The 19,347-nt window shown below is 43.9% G+C and overlaps 1 protein-coding gene across 2 annotated transcripts in view; it reads right to left on the bottom strand.

Annotated features, from left to right (window-relative positions):
* The window catches only part of AGBL1 (AGBL carboxypeptidase 1), a 407,461-nt gene that overhangs the window by 177,960 nt on the left and 210,154 nt on the right, over positions 1 to 19,347 (bottom strand). For both annotated transcript variants that reach the window (XM_080980323.1, XM_080980324.1), the window contains exons 20-21: positions 12,019 to 12,150; positions 2,921 to 3,097 (exon numbers count right to left, since the gene is read on the bottom strand). In XM_080980323.1, coding sequence (XP_080836449.1) covers positions 2,921 to 3,097; positions 12,019 to 12,150 — 309 coding nt within the window. The remainder of the gene's footprint in view (positions 1 to 2,920; positions 3,098 to 12,018; positions 12,151 to 19,347) is intronic.

Raw genomic sequence — 19,347 nt, 5'->3', positions numbered from 1 at the left:
TGTTTTCTGTCCCGCACGGTTGTCCTGGAATTCTGTGTGCACATAGAACAGCTGCTTGGTTCCTCCTTGCTACGCTTCACTGATGCGTGGAGTGACAACTCTATGGAGTTTGTAATGAGCTTCATGGTCCCTTGACTCTGATCATAAATTTGATTGCTAAATAATCATCCATCTATTTACTTGCTGCATCCAATGAACATGCCTTGTAGAGATAAATAATGGAGTTGCATCGCTGTGTTTCTTCCTCCAAGGAACTCAGAGCAATCTCTTGGGTTCCCAAGCAATTCCTCACCCAAACACTGATGAGGCTCAGATCTGCTGATCTTCAGGGGATGGAATTGCATCAGAGTGCCTTCAAATTGTTCATTGTGGAGGGCCAGTAGGAGTACTTAAAGCAGGGGTGGGCAACCCAGAGGCTACTTCCAGCCTCCCAAGCCACCGGAAGTTGCCTGTCAGGGACCACCTCTGTCCTACTCCTGATCCAGTTAGGAAATGAAGCCCTCTTCTATTTCGAGAAAATCTTCAAAGAGCAAGAAGACAGTAGGATCTTTTCTTCCACCTTAGTGATAAGTACCACAGCGCTAAGATCAGTGACCTGCCTGCTCTGTAAGACTAAAAAGCAGTATTTACACACACACACACACACACACACACACACACACACCAGCACTAAGATAGGGAGAAATACTTCCTCTTGATTCTTAAAAAGCAGGCAGACAGCACTTGAAGGGCACCAGGTTGGTGATGCCTGTCTGAAACTCATACCCCAACCTGTGTTTTTAGTACCTCCATTATTACACTGTGTAACCCATAATGGGGGCACTTCCATGATTCAGGCTGGCAGCCTGGCTGAACCTGTTGAATTCCCAAAGAACTTGCTGAACTCACAACAGAACAGCAAATGAACTGAAGGCCTCTGACGGGGCTGAGGAAACTTTTTTAGCCTGAGGGCTCCACTTCTTTGTGGACAACCTTCCAGAAGCCACATGCCAACTTTGGACACATCTAAAAGCAAACATGGTAAGAGCAATGGATGTGACTCTTGCTCATGTTCTATCCATGTAAAAGTCACACACATACACACACATACACACACACACACACAAACAAACAAAAAACCTCCAGGGCTGACCCAAGACATTTTGGCACCTGAGGCAAACCACAAATTGTGCTCCCCTATCACGCAGCCAGGGAAGAAGGGGCAAGTGAAGATCTACATCAGGAGATATGATCACTGTAGGAAGCTCTGCCAGTGACTGAGGCCTTTGTGAAAAGAGCCCCACCCTTAAGGATGTTAGAAAATTCCAATGAAAACAGAAACAGGATCTGAAAGTGCCAATGCTCACTAATTCATCCCACCTTCAGAACAAAAATCAATCCAGTAAATACAATCAGTATCCTCTGTTGTTGTTGTTGCTTTCAGTTTGCAAATGATACTACAGTTTTCCCCTGTTTGCACCGTGTTTCCTTTGCAATGAAATGAACATAGTGGAAAAATATAATGACAACATAGCTTACATAATTTGTGCAATTAATTACATAAGTTGTGCAATTTTGCCACAGCAGATAGTCAGACAAAGAACATAGCTTTTGGCAGATGAACTGCAGTGAATGGAAACAGCGCTGCTGAATACAGGAGGGAATGGAAAATGTTTCCCTCTTACATCCATATTCATGCCACTACATACACTCAGTGTGGTAATCACAACCCACGCACCACCAAATCCCTCCATCAAAGGTTCACCAAAATTCTTCCCCCTGCTCAGCTTTTTCACAGGCCACTTTACCTTACATTCCCACAGAAGCACCAATAAACACAGTATAATTATAAGCTGCCTAGATGGAGTGGCCACAAAATGTTAGCTGCTCAAAGTTCTTTGGAAGAAGAGCAGGATATAAGTGGAATGAATCAAGCCAAAGAAACACACAGCTGTTTGGCCTAGGAATTTTTCTGGCAGGCGGGTGAGATCAGATGTGGCAATCCTAACCCCACAGCCCATTGTGTACTATGAAAACTTCTGTCCAATATATCCTAGCAGAACGAGCCTCCATGTAATTTAATCAGAAGAATGAGCTGGAAATGTTTGCAAGAGCTAATGTTTGCCCTTCTGAAGGTTGGAGATTTGGTTTTAATTAAATTACAAGTGCTCCTTGTTAATATAACCAACGAAACATTTATTCTTTGGCCCCAATTCTTTTTCTCCTGCACGCAAGATCTATGCTCAGTTCCTCAAGCAAACAACCAAGTCTTTTTCGGGGCTCAGCCCTACCATCTCAGGCAAAAAACACAGAAGTTAAAGAGTAACAATCACTCCATAATTTAGTTCATGCTTGTATTTTTCATCATGGGTTGGAAGCACCATTTGGAATTTCTCCTTCAGCAATCAAAATGTTTTAGGTCATTCCTCAGCTTCTCTTTTTAGCTGCTGATCTGAGATACACATATACAGCCGAACCCATCTGCAGTGTCATAACACTTTAATCAGTCATGGCATCCCAAAGTTCAAAGTCCTGGGAACTGTAGTTCCTTAAGGGTGTTTTGAGTTGTTAGAAGACCTTTATTCCCCTCACAAAGTTACAATTCCCAGAGTCTCCTGTGAAGAGGAATTGTAGTTCTGTGAAGGGAACAGAGATCGCCTAAAAACTCTCAGCACTGCTAACAAACTATACTTCCCAGGATGTGGGGAAGCCTTAGCTGTTCAAAGCTATATGATCTTGGTGACATCATCACGTTGGCTACAAGTAGTTGGGATTGGATTGTGATTTTGTGTGGGTCATTTTGAAAGAAAGAAAGAAAGAAAGAAAGAAAGAAAGAAAGAAAGAAAGAGAAAAAGAAAGAAAGGCACCTGCATGGATAGTATATAAAGAAGGATGAAAGAGGTGCAAACAAAATTTGTTTTCCAAGCAAGCATCACAGTACCTTGTAGAGGCCATGGCTGCATCCGCAGTAAGTGCTTTCCATGGTGTAGCTCCTCTGCACTCCTATTTCCCGCCAAACCACCACGCGGGCTGTCGAGTCACGTGACTTCTCTACCAGGAAGCTGCAGCTGCTCATGAGAAATACAGGAGCTACTTTGTCCAAGATCTTTGGCAGGGTCTGCAACACACACACACACACACAATAAATCTATAATCATATAAATGTGTTCATCGTTGGATAAACCTACCACATTTTATCTACCTTTACAGCCACTTTTTTTCCCTCCAAGCAGCTCAAAATAGCACCCATGGGTTCTTCCCCTCTCCTCCAGTTTATCCTCACAACCACCCTGTAAGGTAGGTAAAGCTAAGAGACAGTGACTGGTCCAAGGTCACATCATGGCTGAGTGGGGATTTGAACAATGCTCTCCTAGGTTCTAGTTAACCACAACACCACACTGTCTATGACAGTGCATATATGAAACCTGCGATGTAGTGGTTAAGGGATTGTGGTGTGATCTGGGATACCCCCCAAGTTTAAATCTGGGAACTGGTCATAGCTCAGTGGTAGAACATCTTCTTGGCTTCTAGAGGTCCTAGGTTCAATCCCCAGCTTCTTCAGGTAGGGCTGGGAATGTCCCCTGTCTTAAAACCTGCAGGGTGACTTCCTGCCAGTGTAGGCAATACTGAACGTGGTGGACTAATGAGCTGACTTGATATAAGGCAGCTTCCAATATTCTTCTCTCATCTCAGTGATGAACCCATTGGATGTCCTTATGCAAACCAGTATCTCTTGACCTCAGTCTTTGTCCATCTGTATTGGTTGTTGCAGAATTCTTGCAATCCTCTGTTCAGCAACTGTTTGTCCTGGATGACTACTCTGGGCATGATGGTATCTCGGTCCTGCCCCCGCTTTCCACATACAGCTAGCTGAGTAGCCTGCCAGCAAATACTTCTTCCCAGGTACTCCATTCTACATATCTCTTTTCAGTTTCAGACTGACAACTAAAGCAACAGGCAGCAGCATTCAAGAAACCATTTTTGGTCCAGAGGCTTCACGTTGCTGACTGATCCCCCTGCTGTAAGAATTGCTAAAAGTTTGCAATCGTTTAAAAAAAAAACAAAGGAGCTCCATTGGCTTCAGTCATTTTATTTATAGGAATGAATGGGAATTCAAATGAAGGAGTCCCAAATGTGTTTCAATAGCGCTGCTGGAACAGCCTGTACAGGCCATAAGAAAGGTTACAGAGAGGAGAAGGAAAAGAGCAATTAGGCTGTGATGGGGGGACCTTTTTAATTGCTTCTAAATAGGGAGCTTTTGTCCTATCTATTTGAAATTTGGTAGATCTGGGCGAGGAGCATAATGCTTTAAAAATTCATGCCAGCAGGATGAAAATAAATCACAAGCAACAGAAGACAGGCTAGATCTCCCACTGAAATCGTTGGAAAATAACACTGAATGGAAGTTACATAAACCAATTATCTGGTTCTGAATTAGTAGGAACAGAATAAAAGAGTAATGGGATGTACTAAACATTTAATAATGAAAATGTATGGCATAACTAACCAGGAAAAAAACCATTTTCTTACACGTCTCTGAGAGTTGAAGAGATAATGTACAGGAAACACTTCAAACATATAGGGAAAATACCATAAATGATATGATTGATGTGATTGGATTTATTGGACTTGTATATAGCTTTATATTCTGTACACACAAACCCCAACATACATATACACATATATGCACAATTTATTATATATATGATGCAATAAAACAAATTTAAACAATACACAATATCATTAGAATAACCATTGTAAGCACATGTGTATGTGTGTGTGCGCGCGCAAGCGAGCACACACACACACACACACACACACACTAAAGCCCAGACTAAGAAACTGTGACAGCACTATCATTAAAGCTGTCCATATGCCAAATGCCCTGAATTCATTCATTCATTCAAGGATTTATATCTCTCCCTTCTAATGCAATGCATTACTCAGGTCAGCTTTCAGCAATTAAAATATCACAATTCTTCATAAAACAACAGGACCGATCATGTAATGCAGTATAAAATAGAGGAAGGTTCAGGAAAGGGGGTGGGGGGGACAGAATTCATCTGCTTGGAAAAGCAAAGCTCTCCAGGAAGAATTTTGAAAGTCTTAACCAAATCATCAGAAGTAGAGGCCTAGATGCACTGCATGGGGTAAGGTGTTCCACAAAGCCATTACCAAAAAGGTCACAAACCTTCATGGGGGGCAGGCACTGAGAAGGGCATATGCACCAAAGCCACATTAACAGCAAACCTTTAAAACACAATGCTACCACTTTACACAGCCACATAACCTCCAAGTGTCCTGATTTTCCATGGATGGTCCCAGAATTGCGAAAGCCTTTATGTATTTGGTTTTAAAAAGGCCTTTGTATCTTACGTAGTTTTGTATCTGTAAGTCATTTCAAGGCTTTTTGTGTGTGGAAGAGGTTAATGCGCATTCAAGTATTTATAATCTGCACTTCATAAGAGTAGAGGCACACGACACACAAGATTACAATATCAGTTAAAACATTGGCGCTCTAAATCATTGCGTCACACTGACTCTCAACATTCTGGAACACAGCAAAGCAACTTTAGAAGGCTTCTGAGTTGGGCTTTCTTGCTGGTCTGAGAAACCAGGAGACTCTGCTTTGCCTTGGTCCTCCTCTGCCACACACAAACCAGCTTAACAGGTGTCCAGTCCGAGCCCCCGCTGGATGAAAAGCAAACACAGGAACCATTCCCCAAGGCATGCAAATGCCTGCTAGTGTCACTCAGAATGCCCCTGGACCAGCCGAGCCAACCTGGTAGCCACACCGGCTGAGGTTGATGAGAATGGTCTGGTTGCCATTTCCATGCTGGACTAGATGGGCTGTGGGTCTTAAATTATTAGTAAGGTGGAGAGTACCTAATATGGATTCATGATATGGAGCTATTCTGATTTTCTTGTGAATTGCAACTAGAGATCAGCTGCGTCCTCCCCAATCTCTGTGTATCTGCCTCTAATTTAATAGATACACACACAAATAAATACTTTGTGCAAAACTGCTGGACTTTATACACTAAATGTTCTTCTGGAGAAAATGGTTACAATATCTATTAGGGGGCTACTTCAGCTCTGATATACACCTTCTTTCTTTACCTGAGCAAATATCGCCACCTATGGTTCCAAGAGGGAACAGGATTCTTTTCACAGATGAATTGTGCTTGTTTGCTTTCACATTTCATTATCATTGGTTGGTAGATTACCTGATGCTCTATTATTATTATTATTATTATTATTATTATTATTAGCCTGCAGCTAATATTGTTGGCTGACGGTAAAAGACTCTAACTCACTGCTTGGAAGAAACACACACAGATCCATGTGCATATTTTTTTTGCATTACTTACTGACAAAACAACAAGCATCCAGGCACATTGACATGGATCCTCTTACAAACACACTGCAAAGGCATGCTCAAGGTGTCGTTCAAGAGAAACAGAATAAATGCTATAATAATAACTAATAAATTTTATTTATATCCTGCCCTCCCCAGCCAAAGCTGGGCTTAGAGCGGCTAACAACAATAAAAGTAACACAGCATTCTAAAATCAATTCATTCTAAAATCAATTCAAAATCAAATTAATGGCAATCATTGGGCTAGAGTACTGTGAGGACATTGCCAAAACAAGAGGAAATGCAACACACACACAAAAGAGAGGATGGAAGAGGATGCTGGTTTGCCCATCACTTGCATATGCTAATTTGTTTTGAAATGGATGCAATAGTTTAAATAGAAATGCAATGCCTCTCACCCTAGTGGAGAAGACTGTGACCAGGCAATGGCCCATGTGCCTTCTCAGTCTTCTGTCCAAACGCTGTTAACTGTGTTTGGGCAACTTCAAGGCCCCTACCCCTTATTCTTCTTAAGATTATTTTAACTGGACTTGTACCAGACAGCCCTTCAAATAAGAGAAATATCCTGTGTGAAGTTGAACACAGGACCAGCCTAATTTTAAGCCTTTGATTCTCTCATCCAGGCAGGTCAAAGGTGGGCAAATCTCCTGTTTTATCCCCATAGTTTGCTTAGGAAAACATTCGCCAGCAGCTTAAGCTGATCCTGGAGCCTAACAGGCAAGGCCAGCCCAATCACAATGCAAATGCACAGTATCATAATGTGCATATGTCAATCATCCCCAGTCACCAAGCGTTCAATAACCCAGTGTAGAGGAGGAGTCAAATGATAGCCATAAATGCATGAGCCAGTTCTCTGCCTTGTACTAGCTGGGCAGCCTGAATTGTCTATGTTGTGTGTGTTTTTCTCTTGCAGTTCTGGCTGGACAGCTAGCTGATCACAGAAAAGGGCTTCCCTTGCTCCTATATCAACTTGAACCCAAAAATCTGCAAGTGAAGCTTTTTTGGCAGCAGGAAAAAAATAAGCATGGACACCTGCTCATACCTGCAGATAACAAAAGCAATGGGGACTTAGGAGAGGGTGGAATCTGGCAATGCTAAATTCCCACCTTAGCTCTTTAGATGCCTCAAGTTCCTTAAACAACATGTTTCAAAGACTGTTGGGATGCTCTTGAGGGTTTCAAACAGTGAGTCACTCCCAGCCCTACCTGGGAATACTGAGGATTGAACCAGGGACCTTCTGTATGTGAAGCAGATGCTCTACCACTGAGCTACCATGGTTTTGTTTAGTATAAAGGAATTGTTGGAGACTTTTAGTTCGTAGAAACTTGCCTTGGGCTTGGTGCAGTGATCACTGTGGTCCATGGCTTGAGCAGAGTGGGATGTTCTAAAGACACTCACCAACTTCCTCTCCCCTAGTTGCCATTCAGACAACATACACACAAATGCCCCCAAAACATCAGACCCACTCAAGCATCATCTGTGAAGGTCTGAGAATTTTCTTCTTGTCCTTGCCCAGCTGAGCCCAACCCAACGAAGGGATGATGAAAAATATATATGCAGATTCCCCAGCTCGATTCAGCTCCTTAAGACAATGGAAATTGTCTTTATAATCAACCTTTTTTATTTTAATTAAATAAAAAGGCTGGTAGGTAAGTGGAACATAAGTGTGTGGAGTGCTCATTTGTAAACATTAGCAAATACGAATTTAATATTCTGTTTGTTGTAACCGTGTTTCTCAGGTCTCAAGCTAATGGTTCTTTCCTCTCTGTTTATTTTCTCATTAATTATCTTTTAATTGTACATTTCCAACAAAAAACAAAAAACCAATTCCAACCAACCCCATACCAATAAACAAACAGATCTATTTGTAACAATGTGCCAAAATGACTGTTAAGGACAACTTTTCCTTTCTGTTTTCCTCAGATATCTCCAAGGAGGTCATTTAAAGCTAAAGAAGACTCACCTACAAAACCAACATTCCAGGAGCTCAAGGCAAGTTACATGGAATTTGTGAGCCCACGCACTAAACCCTGTCCCTGGAGCCTACCCCCCCCCCCCCCAGAAATGAGACAGGACAACAATGTATGGGTTTAAATTAGGCCACAACTTTGTTGAATTTCAGGTTTAGGAACCTTGGCTTAGGCCTTGGCAGGTATCCCTCTCAACCCAACAGGGGCTGAGGATGTGCAGGGCAGTCAGATGCAATGGGAGGGGACTGTAAAGCGTGAACTTACACAGCATGCCCTCCCACTTCACCAAAGCCGGGCGTTTGACCTATATGCAGCTGCTCTAGGGCCAGTGACTCCCGCAATCAACCCTTTAATGGGCCCTGCAAATGCCGCAGCGTGGGGGTGCATGAAGATATTACCCCCATCTCAAAGATAGACTATAGGATACTGGCCAAGACCTAAAAACCGCCAAAGTTGTGACGAATTGCTACGGGGAAGGCAAAACCTGCCAATGCAGGGAAATTCCTTCCCAGTTCTGAATACAGTAACCATCTCATGACCATAGCAGTGCCCGCTGACCTAGGAAGCAAGAGGTTAGCCTGCAAAAGGAGACATGTTATATTTTTAAGGAGGGTTGAGTGGGTGAATCTAGCAGGAAAACAAAGTGAGTCTGGGCCGAAGAGCATCGGCCCACACCCCACCCCCAGCCGGCAGCTCATTGTCCTGCCAAGATGTGGGTGGGACGACGCCCACTCTGCAGCAAGGTGGGTGGCACCTGGCCAGGTAAGCCCATGCGGTGTCGCAAACCCTGCCCACCTCTTGGAGGGTTTGAGCGAAAATTTTGGCAGTACAAAAGCAGGGACTATCCAGTTAGTAAAGGTAAAGGTAAAGGTGAAGGGACCTCTGACCGTTAGGTCCAGTCGCAGACGACTCAGGAGTTGCGGCGCTCATCTCGCTTTACTGGCCGAGGGAGCCAGCGTACAGCTTCCAGGTAATGTGGCCAGCATGACTAAGCTGCTTCTGGCAAACCAGAGCAGCACATGGAAACGCAGTTTACCTTCCCGCCAGAGTAGTACCTATTTATCTACTTGCACTTTGATGTGCTTTCGAACTGCTAGGCTGGCAGGAGCAGGGACTGAGCAACGGGAGATCACCCCGTCGCGGGGATTCGAACCGCCAACCTTCTGATCGGCAACCCACAGCACCACCCCCATCCCTATAAAGTTAGTAGGCTGAGGGTTAATGCTGTTTACAGTTAGCCAACCAAAAGGGATGTGTGGAGGTGTTGCCTATAAGTCAGGACCCAAGGTAGCCTCAGTCTACTTATGTGTGGAGTCAAGGGCAGAGCTCTGGCATTGTGTAGAAAGGCTGTCTGTGGAGCTCTCAAGAAGGAAAGAGGATACTAGGTAAAGACTGCATGATGCATTTTATGGGCTGGTGGGTCACACCTGTCGGGAAACAGGTTTCATAACATGTGGGTGTCAATGTTTAAAGCCTTCACTGTCAGACTGCAGCAGAAGTTTGTTTGTGGCTCATCCATTGCGGATTCAAGGCACACACCTCGATTGCTGGAAGGCAGCCCTTTGATGCTCTCTATATGCTTGCCAGCAATCCCCGGTTTCCTAAAGTTTGGCGGCAACAAAGCTCCAGAAGATATGCTGACGACGAGCTTTTCCCCCACCTTGCCGTCCCTCACCCCGCCAACACTATCTTGCTCAGGCTGAGGAACGCCGTGTGAAATATTTCCTCTGGTCAATGTTTCAGGCTCACGGTGTGCTCTATTAAGATCACTTCGGGAAATGCTTTCACTTTCAATTACAGCAGGTGCAGCTAACCCTTAGCACTGCAAAGTGGGAAAGCAATGCACACAGCCAAAGGTATTTACAATAATTTTATTCACCCCACACACAAAAGGTGGCTCCAAAAAAAAAGAAAGAAAGAAAATCATTCCATCTCCCACCACCACCTTGGTTCCCCATATTCATTTTCCAACAGATGCTCCATCTGCACTATACATTTTAAAGCAGTATCATGCCACTTTAAATAGTCATGGCTTGCCCCCTGGGAGGCATAGTTTGTTAAGGGTGCTGAGAGTTGCTAGGAGATGCCCTATTCTTCTCCTAGACCTACACTTGTCAGAGTGGTTTAACTGTCAATCCCTCTTCTCAGAGAACTCTGGTCATTGTAGCTCTGGGAGGGGAATAGGGATCTCCTAACAACTCTCAGCCACCCTTAACACACTACACTTCCCATTATTCTTTGGGGCAAGCCATGACTACTTAAAGTGGTAGGATATTGCTTTAAATGTATAGCACACATGGGGTCAGATAAACAATATTCCATGCTGCTGAGCAGGCTTTGTTCTCTTTTGGAAGTGTTTTTTGCAAAGTGGGTGGAGAGGCTACTTGTCTTCTTAGGTTTTAGGGGTTTTGGGACTTGTAAAAAACCTCAGGGTTCTGAACATGCTGGCACCGCTTATCTGTTTCTCAGTGGCTCTGTGTGGTTTCCTCTCTGTTGAAATTCTTACCACCTGAGTTTGTTATTCTATAACTGTTATGTACTGAGTTGAATAGGATCCAAAAGGCAGCAGTCTGATTGATCCTAGAACAATAGGTTCCAGAATAGAGGAATATGATTGGTCCACAGGAGCCACCCAATCCAGCTCCAGGTGGAAATGAATCCGCAACCAGATTGGCCTACAGGTGAATCCCGGAATTAGCCAATCACGTGGGGCCTATTGTGTAAATAATGTATATAAAGCAGACATTCTGGGGGAACTTCCATTCCTGCTCACCACTATGAGCTGAATAAAGAGCATGAAATCCACTCTCGACTCAGAGTATATTTCAATAACATAATTAAAAAATCAAAAACAAGAAAGTCCAGGGCTGTCTCCAGACTAGGGATGTTGGAGAATTCAGAAGAAAACAGAAAAAGGAAGTAGAAATTGCTGTAGTTCATGTGTTTGTCTATGGTCATGTGTTTGTCTATGGTCAGGAACAGAAATCAGGCAAGCGAATACAATCAATATTTGCTCACCTCTTTGTTGTTTAATTGTGTCTGCAAATGAGATGTAATTAATGACTTTTTTTACATCGCTTGGATGTTTCTTTTACATTGAAATTAGTGTGAGCTGATTAAGTTATGTAAACAGTTACAAAAGCCATGTTAAGTAGCAGACAAGGGCACAAATTATATTGATGGAAATCAAATTGCAGCAGAATGCAAACAGTGCTGATTATGATGAATACAGGTCAGAACAGAAAGCGCTTCTTAAATCCCTACTCAAGACTGTATTTTCCAGAAGGTAGTCAAGCACATATCAGGAAATGTAGGTTTGCCCAATTAACGTAGGTTAAAGTGTTCTTTCATGCAACCACAAAAGTTCGACTTTGAAAAAGAAATAGACTTTTTCCAATGGAGGATTGAATCAACTATTGTGGAATGAATGAACAATTAACAGGAAGGTGTATGAATTCCCTGCAAGCAAATCAGGATGGATGCAGGATGAATACTCATTGTCAAATAACCTCCCTGCAAACAAATCAGAATGAATTCTGAATAAGGATCAAATACCATTTCACCTCTGTGTAAGCTTTGCGCAAGCAAATCGGGACAAATGATCAACAAACAGGTCACTCAGAGGAGCAGCAGGGCAGTTTCACCTGGAATTTCTGTGCAAAAGTCTGTACTATAAGAAGAACATCTTACCCGGTATCCAACATCCTCGGTGACAACAGTCGTATCAACAGTACGTCCCGCCTGCCACAAGGTCTCCTTTATACTGCATCCATATAGAAATGCATTCTTCTTCTGGGAATGGCCGTGGTAGTCGCAAAACACCTGAGGATAAGAGAAAAAGAAAGCTCCTAAATCTTGCTGTCTTGCAGGAGAGAGCTGAGTAGTTGCTAAGAAACCACTACTGGGCCAAAGAGAAAGCTGTTCAAAAATGAAGCCTGGCCTGGTCATCTGTGCTGAATACAGCATTGCCTCTGGGTGACCATGCATGACAGTAAAGGACATTGTTTCTGTTGGGGGAGGCTGATAGGCTAGCAATGACTAACAAAGGCACAAGAGAGGTTAGCAACAATGGATCCATTCCCACCTGGATGACCGATTCCAGAAGTTTTGTTTATTGCTATGCTGAAGTTTCTCTCTCTATTTTTCCCCAGCCATTCTTCGGGTGATTTGTGGAGAATCAAAGCCCCTCCAAAAATGTCTTAGAGAAAAAGAATTTTCTCCAAAATCTGCACACAATTGTTCTAAATACAGTAGGATTTAAGGATTGAATGGATGAGGTGTTTGGTGGTTTGGGTGTGATGGGACCCTTTCTCCCTGTCTCCTCTACCAGCACTTAACTAGAATGGCTTCAGAATGGTGGAACGCAATGTGGAGTTTCGTCACTTCCAAGTCACTCCAGGAAGCAGGGGAAGTAAAAAGCGAGCCACACATCCTGAAGTGGTTTGGGAGCAATGCAATGGCACATTGTATCATTCTGAACCATTCTAGTAAGTGTGGGAGTGGGGAGAGCAATGTTGCCCTCAGGACTTCCTTGTATGTTTGCCATGAGCATCTGGTTAGCAACTGTGAGAACAGGATGTTGGATTGGATGGGAGTGGCCCATTTTAAAACATTGAAACTGAACCCAAACTCCTTAACTTTGTAGAATTAAGGTGAGCAGCAGCCCACACCTGTGTAAATATTTTGGAGAGAAAAATTGATCACCCTAAAAATCAAGAGAATAGTGCACCCCAGTTTTTGTGTGGGTGCAATATATTTTGGAAACTGAAAGTAGGATTTTTGGACCGTCTCTACCTTGGTTTATTTTCATTCCGCTTTTCCACAGTGGATATTGCTCAAAGCTGCACATAAGAAACATCAACTTATAATCAACATTGCAAGGGACGGGGCGGGGGACCAAATTTCTTACAAAGCACTTTGAAAACTCAAATAAACAAAGGCAAACACTTAATAAGCAAAGAATAAACTAAATATTATAATGAAATAATCTAGTCTTAATGCATACCAAGAACAATGTAAAAGATAAATTAACAGGATAAAACAAAACGAAAATCCAGTCCCGCAAGCACTAATTTTGCTGTTTCAGATACTGTTCAGAGATGTTGGGAATGGGATCATCTCACAAGGCTAGATGGTTTGCAAGGTGCTGTTAGGCACTACTGCTCAATCTCTTCGCATTTACCCTATGTCAGGGGTGGGGTACCTCAGGCCCAAGGGCCAAATGAGACTCCCAAGCTGCTCTATCTGGCCCTCAGGTCAGTCCCCTTCTGCTCAGGCCACACCCCTCACCAGCTCATCTTTGCACCCTTCCTGAAAGTTTCTGCCTGGGTGGAAAGTGGCCTTGGACCCTAATAATGCCTCTTGCTTGTCCAGACAGAGGGCGGAGAGGGGTGTGTGAGTGTGTTCAGAAACTACCTACTGTACAAAGGTAAAATTTAAGGCTGTACAAAGGTAACCTTTACATTTGTTGCTCCACCTACTTTTGTCTCAGGCTCCACTCTTAAGACAGTTTAATTCTAGAGTGCAGATGCAACCACGGAATATAAGTTCACAAGATCCTACTCTGCAATAGCAGGACAATTTATCAGCTTCCTTTTTGGTTTCCCAACCTTTCCTGTTATCGTTGAGAGAACTGAAGCCTGCACATTATGAAACAATTAAGCACCACTTGGCTGTCTTTAAATCCACAGCTTATACCACGCAGTTTGCAGGAATGGATAAGCATGCAATTATGTGAGCTGCTCCTGTACACTGTTATTACATTATGTACATCCAGGTGAATTGAGGAACAGTACATGACCTTCCTTTGTGGCAAAATACTTGTGTTTCCCCCCATCTAATATGACTGTCTAATCCATCTGCCTAGCTTCTGCTGTTGCACACAAAGCTGATGGTTGTTTTTATCAAGGCCACATTCAGGTTGCCTTTATATGCAGCTATCGACTGATCAGAGTGAAAAATCAGGATTTATTGATGCAAGAGGCTAATATTGACCGGGGCTTTTGAAGAACAATCAATTTGTCCCGTTTGCTGAGATGGGAAGCCAATACCCATTGGCGCTACAAAACTTCACCGCATCCTCACTACAGTATTGGGAAATCTCTAACTTACAAGCATAGGTTTTTAAGGAGTCAGTTGCTTCTTTAAGGTAATGTCTCCAACAGAGAATGAGAAGGCTGCAGGGAGAAATCAGCAGTGCAATTTATCTCTGACTCCCCAGTGCTGCTTCCTGTTGTGTGAGAGAACTGATAGTGATGGGCAGATGAATTAGAGTAGAGGTGGCGAACTTCAGGCTTGTGGGCCAGATGTGGCTAGTGGGAAAAGTGGGAAAAGGAACAGTCGGTTTTTCAGGGATGGATTTGGAGTGGGAGTGGTGACTCCTGAGGCAGCAGAGGGCAAAATGCCATTATCAGGGGGCTGCAAATCGGGGGTGTCCATACACACACACACAAATACATAAGTGTGTTGGAGAGTGTGTAAATGAATGCCCAAAATTTGGTGATTGTCAACTTTCACTTATTAAGTCAAAGATAAATTTTGTGAATTCCTGAAAAAAAGCTCTTTCCTCACTTTTGGGAAATGGAACAAGTTAATATTTCCAATCTCACTACATCTCCCATTTGTCTGTTCATAAGAATGGAGGTCATCAAGATCGCCATGTGAAAGTCAGTTGTCACTGCATTTCGACCATCAATGTAACGTTGTAAATAGAGTGTCTCTTTAGTCAACCCTGGTTAACCACAACCCAAACCGACAAATCGACTGAGGGAAAGTCATGAAGATCAGAAAAGATGTCTATGCAGGTTGGTTTGAACTCCAAGATCATCTCCTTTCGAAAACAAAACATTGTCAGGCTATCAATAGCTATTAGGCTGAGCAGGGAAACAGGGCTATTTCATCCGCTCTGCTGAGCAACCAGCTGCCTTTGGCCCTCCTTCCAATCTCATATGGCCATTTCATTTTGCTTCCCAAGCTGCTTGCATCCCAGGTGGGCATTTTAACAACAGTTAGTTTAAGAAACGGGCACCTGATCTTCCTGTTCCCTCTCCTTCTTCCCCATTCCATCTTCTCCTTTCCTTTTCTGCCCTGTCTTTCAGATGTTCATCCTGAGAGAGTAAAGACTGCCTTGACTACTTATCTTGTAAGTTACTCTTGGAGTCTTCTTTGGTGAGAGATTGAGGGTGGGGATTAAAAAAAAAACCAGAAAAGAAAAATGTTCAGAAGCAATATACCTCAGGATACCCAACAGGAGACAACCATTGTCTTCATGCTCTGCTGGAAGGCTTCCCACAAGACTCTGATTGCCCCCTGCTAAGAAACTGAATGCTGACCCAGATTGTTTTTTCAGGCAATCCAGGAAGCTGTGCTTCTGTTCTTCTGATGGAACTCCATACCCCAATTAGAAAGCCAAGAACAGGCAACATTTCCAGAGCCTGAGTCTTTGAGTTTCTTTCTCTCTACACCGGTCCTTTGCTACTCTTTGAGTCATGCACATATTTTCTGGCTCAGTCTCCAGTTCATGCATTTTGGAAGTAAGCCTCTATATTGTGTTCAATTACCTGGTATTGGCCCCATCTGAACAACTGAGTTTGTCATTAAAGAAAGTGGCTGCAGATATATAGATACAGATGATATAGATATATCATTATTGATATGGATAGATATAATTTGGCTCTAGTATTACATCTAAGCTCACACAGCTACTTGCACTCATAGCTTTGTTTAACCATAAGTGGGAGATTGTATTTATTTATTTACCATATTTATTTCACCTCCTCTTTGAATATCAAACAGGGAATTCATAGCCTCGGTCCCATTCTGAGATAGAACGCCCAGTTCTGCTGGGTACCAATTACCAGCCAATTTAGTGCACTCCTAACAACTAAAAAGGATCAGACATTATCCACCTAAAATACAACTTTCCACATTAAAGAAGTGCCCAGGAAACCTCAGTGTGCCAGACAGCTGGATCGCTTAAGCTTCCCCAGTTTACCATTTTGCATCCGAGAGATTAGTGCAGGCAGATCTGTAATGATAGGACCATTATTGGCGTGCTGAGAGACAGGGAGTCCCACTTGCCAGTGCAGGATTATACCAGATCATCAGATGGAAAGTGTCTTGGGAGCTTCAGCAGAATTTAACCTGTTTCAGCTGAAAGCAGCAAGGCTATTGGCAATGGGAGAATGATAGCTGTCTTAAGGACTGTTGCAGTTTGTTGTTTTGTTTAATGGCCTTGGCCATAGGAAGTTGCCTTAAACCAAGTCAGACCTATTGGTCCATCTAGCTCAGTATTGTCCACACTGACTGGCAATGGCTCTCCAGGATTTTGGACAGGGGATCTTTCCTAACCCTACCTCCAGGAATTAAGCACGGGACCTTCTGGACTTAACCAAGACTCATTCTGATAGAACATTGCCGCACAGGTTTGCCTAACATTTTACACATGCGACTTTACATCTACTGCTGCAAGGTCAGAAATAATTGTCATAACTGAAATCACTGAAGCAAAAATACAATGTCTTATAAGACTGTGACTAGGCATCCTTTGTGCCTGCTCAGTCTGCTGTCGTTGGTGCTAACAACTGATGGGCAACTTCAAGGTCCTTGATCTCCTTTCTGAAGGCTCATTATCTTTCAACTAGACTCGGACCAGGCAGCCCTTAAATGAAGGATGCTTTCAAAGATGTCTCTCCTCTATAAAGTAAGACACATGGCCACCTTAAGGGGTAGCGTCTTAATTCTAGTTCAAACGCATGTACATCCACGTGCAGCAGGAGCAGACATTGTGGTGGGGCAGTGCCGCAGTGACATCAGATTTACCTGCAGAAGGTCCTAGCTTCAAGCCCCAGGATCTCTAGGCAGGCTGGGAGACACTCCCTGCATACGAAACCCTGAAGAAGCTCTGCCAGTTAGTGTTGACAATACCTAGCTATAATTATTTATTATTATTATTATTAATTTGTACCCCTCCCATCTGGCTGGGTTTCCCCAGCCACTCTGGGCGGCTTCCAAAAATATTAAAAATACATTAAAATGTCACACATTAAAAACTTCCCTAAACAGGGCTGCCTTCAGGTATCTTCTAAATGTCAGGTAGTTGTTTATCTCTTTGACATCTGATGGGAGGGCGTTCCACAGGGAGGGCGCCACTACCGAGAAGGCCCTCTGCCTGGTTCTCTATAGCTTTGCTTTTGGCAGTGAGGGAACCACCAGAAGGCCCTCGGCACTGGACCTCAGTGTCCGGGTAGAATGATGGGGGTGGAGACGCTCTTTCAGATATACTGGACCGAGGCCATTTAGGGCTTTAAAGGTCAACACCAACACTTTGAATTGTGCTCGGAAATGTCCTGGGAGCCAATGTAGGTCTTTCAGGACCGGTGTTATGTGGTCTCGCTGGCCGCTCCCAGTCACCAATCTAGCTGCTGCATTCTGGATTAGTTGTAGCTTCCGGGTCACCTTCAAAAGTAGCCCCATGTAGAGCGCATTGCAGTAGTCCAAGCGGGAGATAGCTAGAGCATGCACCACTCTGGCAAGATAGACCGTGGGCAGGTAGAGTCTCAGCCTGCGGACCAGATGGAGCTAGGTGGACAAGTGGTCTGGTTGGAAATAAGGCAGCTCCTTGCATTGCTGTGACACCTTCCAGAGAACGGTGTCCTTGCTGCTTACTGGGGCAGGATGGAGCACGGCAATGCTGACGCTGGGCTGCACAGGGACGCTGGTGGGAACCTGCACGAGGCTGACTTCGTGACTGCTCTCCCCCTGCATCATCTGGGTAAGCAGCAGCAATGCCGCTGTCACCACCTAATTGCACCGGCCATGCAGAGGGGCACTATATGTGAATGTTTGCTTCCCTTCCCTGCAGTCTGCCCACCTTCATAACTGCCTATCCAGATAAGGAATGGGCTGCTAAATCTGTTGCATTACAACTAGCCACCTTGAAGATGCAAGACACAAAAGCTTTCATTTTAAATCAAATGAAACCGGACTCTTGTATAATAAACACAAATAGATCGACTATGAGATTAACCATCCTATGGTCAGTTTAATCTCCACTGTGCAGGAGTTGAGGGGGGCGGGAATCATTCAGCCATGTGTAATGGAGGAAGACTCAGGCTATGATCCTTGGTGTGAGAATTGAGGTGTTTGTCATGCACTCCACAGCACTGTTGGGACGGTTGGAAGCAATTGGGTTGGCAGGCTCTGGAGGAGGAGGAGGAGGATTGTGGGAACCTGGGTTGGAGGAGAGGGATCTCCCCTTCACCTTCCCATTTTGAAAAGGGGAACAAACATGCTGAATCTCCCCGCTGACCTTCCGGCAAAGCAGAGAGCCTCAGTAGAGGCTGAGAAGGGCTTTCCTCAGCCATGGGGGGAAGCAGAACAGGAGATGGCAGAAACTGAACAGGAACCTGAACAGGAGGGGGCAGACTTGTTGCCTAGAACTAGGCACCACCTTCACAGATGGGAGCAGATCCACCCGCCTTGAAGAAGTACACACTTGCAATATCCACATTCCTACAAGGCAAGAGAGCCTCACAATTGAGCCCACCGCATCCGATTTTAAAAAGCTCGGCGAGAGGGTATCAGAAACTTGTTTGGACATCTTTGTTGCTTCCGTCCAATTCTAAACTTCTTGCCTTGCTCCTGAACTCCTAAATTGTGACTCCCGAGCACTGTGTCTGCTGCTGAGCCTGTACTGTTACTTGCCTGAAGAAAGGTCTCTTTCTTTCTTACAAGTGGGAGCCTCTGTCTGTGTGTGTTGGGCAGGAGCCAGCAGAGTGTTATAAGTATTACACAAGACACACGCAAACTATCCCCACAAGCCTGTTTGCTCCCTCAGCTTTTAATCACATCTTATTAAGCACAGATTAAATTCATGGTCCCCTAATAATTGCATTTGCCAAAGCTTTGCTCCCCCAAGCCATTTGCTTCTGTTGTCACGCCTGATTATGGCACCTTAAAGACTAACAGATTTATTGTGGCATAAATTCTGTAGCCTAAAACCCACTTGATCAGAAGTCC

This window comes from Podarcis pityusensis (genome assembly GCF_964106645.2).
Source record: "Podarcis pityusensis genome assembly, chromosome: 14".
Lineage (NCBI taxonomy): Eukaryota > Metazoa > Chordata > Lepidosauria > Squamata > Lacertidae > Podarcis > Podarcis pityusensis.
The sequence above is the reverse complement of the archived record's forward strand: the minus strand, read 5'-3'. Positions and strand labels throughout refer to the sequence as shown.